General features: G+C 40.1%; 1 protein-coding gene across 1 annotated transcript; it reads right to left on the bottom strand.

Moving 5' to 3' along the window:
- Positions 1–1,195: 1,195 nt before the first annotated feature.
- Positions 1,196–2,164, bottom strand: LOC121709015 (odorant receptor 131-2-like). The gene has a single exon (XM_042092019.1). The coding sequence runs from the start codon at positions 2,162–2,164 to the stop codon at positions 1,196–1,198; it is 969 nt and encodes a 322-aa protein (XP_041947953.1).
- Between the last annotated feature and the right edge of the window lie 2,804 nt (positions 2,165–4,968).

The following is a 4,968-nucleotide window of genomic DNA, read 5'->3' as shown; positions in this document are numbered from 1 at the left end:
TTTTAACAATCATTGCGCTATATCATTGGTATGAAAGAATATATTTATTAATTGATCTGAGGTGGCGGAACTGCGCCCCCCACACTTTAACCCCTGATGGTGACTAATGCATTTCCTCAATATTAAATCTTGTACTTGTCATGAAAGTAAGTTATTCAGAACAAGACATTTGTTGTGGTTTGTTTGACAGTCACTGATTGCAATCACTGCACTCGAGTCAGAGTAAAAATAGTAACTAGCATGCTAGCTGTCCAAGCCAGTAGGCCTAACATTAGCTGACCAACTGGCTTAACCGCTTGACAATGAATGTCTTACAAACGTAAACTGAGGAATCTGCAACTTTTGACAATCAGACATTTGTCATCATTTGCACTCAACAATGCAGTTACCATGCAAGATAACTTCATCTTAGCAAGCTGCTGGCTAACTCCACCTACGAGGGTTTAGTGATCCTACCCGATAGCCAGAGTTAGATAGTGCTATAGACCTCTAAAGGTTGCCTACAAAAACATACCAAATAAGGAAATCCGGTATCTTGAGATTTTTTTGTATGGAAAAATAACATGGGAATTTTGAATTATTGCACACCTGTTAAACTCCCGTGGGGACGAAGAAATCGGAAATGCAGACGTTTTGCTCTACACAGTTGTGTCCTCTGCCTTTGAATGGATACTGTGATCTTCGGTACGTGAAGACGGCACACTTTGATCTTTGCTACCCCAAAGCTAACTTACAATGCAACTTGCCATAGGTAGTTACAGTAGCTTCAATTCAATCTCCTTATATGGTCAAAGATGGCAGCTTTGGTTCCTTTTTGTAGGCGAACTTCAGAGGTCTATTGCAGGAGATGTGGGCCTGCTAACACTAACACAGAAAAGCCCCGTTAAGAATTGATGTACCCTTTTGGAAACACAACTTTACAGTAAAAATACACTTTTGTGGCACTTTGATAAAATCTTAGATGCTGAATGCCTGAAATCACCAAAATTACTGAGTCAAAGATTATAATTTATCAACTATTAAAATGATACCGACAAACTCTCATGTCATAAATGTTAAAAGCAGAATAAAACAGAAGTGTAGTCTGTAATCTATATTGCTGACGTTTAGCATCATATTCACTTATAATGCATGGAATTTTACATTTAATTCTAACAAACTTAAATCACTGTACTCAATCACAATGCTATATTTGTCATATGTGTGCAGTTACTGAGGGCTTGACCTTTTGGACTCTGCACCTGAAATAATAGAGGAATAAGGGCCGAACAGCATCGTCTCTCAGGCCGTAGATCAGGGGGCTCAGACACCGAGGCAGAATGAGAACAAAGAGAAAGTTCAGGTAGCGCAGGTCCTTGAACAGACGACTGCTGCTGGCCCCAGCCAGGGCTCTCTCTATAGTTCCATAAACAAATGTGTTAACACAGAGAACTAACTGAACAAAATGGAGCAGTATGGTCTTATGAGCCTTCTTGGCAGACTCTTTTTCAGCTGAGGCAGATCGAGCTGCAACCACAACATTAATGTAGGTGAAAATTAAAATGGCAGTTACCGTCACAAAGGAAAGTATGTTGAAGCCTTGAAACAAATCAATTTGCCATGGTGACAAAAGAAAACTCTCACGAGTACAGAACATGGGATCTTTAAAAGATGCCGGATTCACTGTCAGGCCATAAATAATATCTATCGAAATATTTATCAAACTGAAGTGCCAGATGAACACAATAGAAATACCTGCTGTTTTTCGGGTCACCATCTCACTGTGTCTTAATGGAAAACAAATAGCAACGTAGCGCTCAAGCGACATCACAGCCAGATTCAATGCAGCGTTGCAAAATGTTGCCACTCCCACCAACGAGATCAGTGCACAGACGGCCTTAGGAAACAGTTGCACAGTAAAGGACAAAATATAGAGCAACATTGAGACCATTAACTGAACGCTATCATTACAGAGCATGTGGGCAAACAGGATATAGCGAGGCAGCTCTCTAAACACAGGCTTACTCAAGAGAGTGTGAAACATGATGCTGTTGATGCAGGTGAAAAACAGGGACATGAGATTGGCCACAAGAAGTTTAGACAGCGGACCTTCATTCATTTCCACCTTAAACATTTGCTGATGCACCAAGGAAGAGCCTTCACTGGACTGGTTAGTCATGGCCATCATGTGCTATACATATATTTTTTAGAATTTACCAATATTTTGGTAATAACCATGTGTAGAGGTTGTTGCTTCAGCTGTCTGGCTTATAGTTGATAAAATTCTGGAAATGCATCAAAATAATTAACACACTTCAACAAGAAAATGAACTCAGACCAAGGTCAAACTACAGTATGCTGACGCTCACTTGATAAATATACAGGTTCAATATATATAGTTTTTAAACTATATGTAACACTATTCAGAGATATACTAAAATGCAAATATCTTAGAGATTAATAATATATCACACAACCAGCACATTTTAAACACTGTTTTTTCTAAAAGATAACAGCCAATTGCAGTAACACATTTGACAAGCAAATGAGCATCAGTCTGTTTTGCTGTGGGTTTGTGTTGGTGCTGAGGAGGCAAATTCGATGGTTCAGAGAAGTGATGTCATTTGGTGGACATGCCTCTGATGAGCTGGGCTATCCCCAATCCACGACAAGAAGAGAACACCAGTCATCCCTTCAATGAGGTGAACCTCCAGGATTTGTGTTGCTGTGTCCCAGTCGTTGTTATTACTCATAAGCATCTGTGATGTAAGGGCTGGTGTCACAATTCCAGCCTTCATGGTCACATGGTCATGTTCTCAACCCTCCCCTCAGAGTCAAGCAGAAATGTACAAACACCCATCATGGGGCCTCACGTTCTAATACAAATCAAGCAAAAATGTACAACAAAATAAAGGGAGAACACCCATCATGGGGCCTCACGTTCTAATACAAATAAAAGATTTGATCTTAAGAGTGTGTACGCACAAATCCATGCCAAATTTCAGATTTATACAAAAAACATTGGCGTGGAAGAGTGTACTCATCTTTATGTCAGGTTTTAACTTGCCGTACAAACCTTTCCTTGTGGTAATGTTGTGCAGCAGAGAGTCTGAATTCTAAAAGTAATCCAATTCTTTTCAGAAATCCAAAGCCAACCACACTTCTTTCTTTGAAATAGGCCTGTCTGTTATAAATATCAGTAAAGGCTCCTGTAATTTATTTTTAAATCAGTATGTACACTGCTTATTATGACCGCCGCGCAGCGAAGCGGCGGTCATATAGGTTTAGTCAGATTTTTTTTTTTTTTTTTTTCTTTTTCGCATGCCCAAATTTCCGTCAATGATTCCCGGGACACTGAAAGACCGGGGTACACGAAACTTGGTGGACATGTAACCCCACATGGATAGCATGGAACCATCGTTTTTCGTTTTGATCTGTAGCCCCCCCCGCTGAATTGGACCCCCCGAAAGGAGGGTAGGGCAGACACAGTTTTCTGTGAATATCTCGAAAACCGTAGGGTTTAGGAGGACCATTTTTTTTTGTATGTTGATCTCAAGGGGCCATGTCAACCCATTCCATAACCACTTATTTCATGTATAGCGCCACCTAGTTAAACACAAAAAAGTAAAAATGAGGTGGTGTAATTGAAGGTATCTGTGACCTAACATAGTCAAAACTGCACGAAATTGGAAGTGTAGGATTATTATGACACCCTCTGTATGCACGCCAAGTTTTGTGGAATTCCGTTCATGGGGGGCCACACAATAAATTAATTTATGTTACTATACAATGGACGCTTCATACAAGGACTGTAATTTACCGCAGCGAACATCTAATAAGGATAGGACGATGTTCACATGAAGTGTAATTCCCATTTCTTCTTGAAGCCGAAATAAATCTGAGGATGTTTATCGGACATGCTTGGTTTTTACTGCAGGTACGTTAATCTTGTAATATCAATAAGGACCTAGGTAATGTTACCATTAGCGTTGGTTGAGTGATGGAGGCATTTGATTTATTGCATTTGTAGAAAACTATAAATGCGGTTATACCAAGCAAATGTATAGCAGCACTGTTTGTATCTTTCGACTGTCATTTATTGCACGTGCTACAAAATCATTCTGTGCAATGGAAGATTTACCAACGTTACACCGGTCTGATACAGTTTTGCCTATACATGCGTGAGACTGAGACGCCTGTTTATTTTGTTTTAAGTGCGTGCAGGGTGTGAGAGGGGAATCGATGTGCTTTGATTACAGCTTGGTAGTTGTAGTCTGTGAAATTAAAAAGCACGTGTGTGTGAAGTATCCAAACAATGACACCTTCATTTCATTATGGCTGCTTTAGCAAAACACCTTAAGCTACTGTGTAGTGGGTCCCATTTAGAAGTGGCTACTTCATTCGCGCTTTCCTTGACTCATGGAGCTGCGTGAATGTTATTACAACTTTTCGCCACGATATGACAGTTTAAGTCCGCTTGATACTGTAAGGCGTAAGCCATTGGTTTCCAAAGGAGATTTTATTTGTGTCGCCAGCATAGCCTATTGACAATTTATGTTGTCAATAGGCCTACCTTATAATCCTACCTGTAGCTTAGGGAAGCTAACAGCTTTCTATTAGGATCTAGTTTGTTAGTTACCGTTTTGTCATAACTCCCTGATGCATTTTTGCATTTAGAATAGCCAGAGCGTGTATATCTCAATCGGAAAATTAAACAATATCGGGTGCCTATGGACTAGGCTGGGTGAACCCAGCCTGATCTGCCCGCTATTTATTTTTTGATTTCTTAAAAGATTGAGCTTGGTCTGATGAAAGCCAGACTAGCCATGGACCTCAGTTAAACAATGCAAGGGAACATGAATCAGCCTATATTTGCACTAACAATAACGGACAAAAGCTCTTCAACTTTGGCCCGTTAAAATGTGTATGAACAGTCTAGCGACGCATTTCATCAAGGCCCATTTGGACATGTCAGTTATTTGCACCACT

Source organism: Alosa sapidissima, chromosome 5, assembly GCF_018492685.1.
Source record: "Alosa sapidissima isolate fAloSap1 chromosome 5, fAloSap1.pri, whole genome shotgun sequence".
Lineage (NCBI taxonomy): Eukaryota > Metazoa > Chordata > Actinopteri > Clupeiformes > Clupeidae > Alosa > Alosa sapidissima.
This window is presented reverse-complemented; position numbering and strand designations above follow the sequence as displayed.

Excerpts from the sequence above, each read along its gene's own strand:
- LOC121709015 (XM_042092019.1), bottom strand. The coding sequence starts at position 2,164 with ATGGCCATGACTAACCAGTCCAGTGAAGGCTCTTCCTTGGTGCATCAG.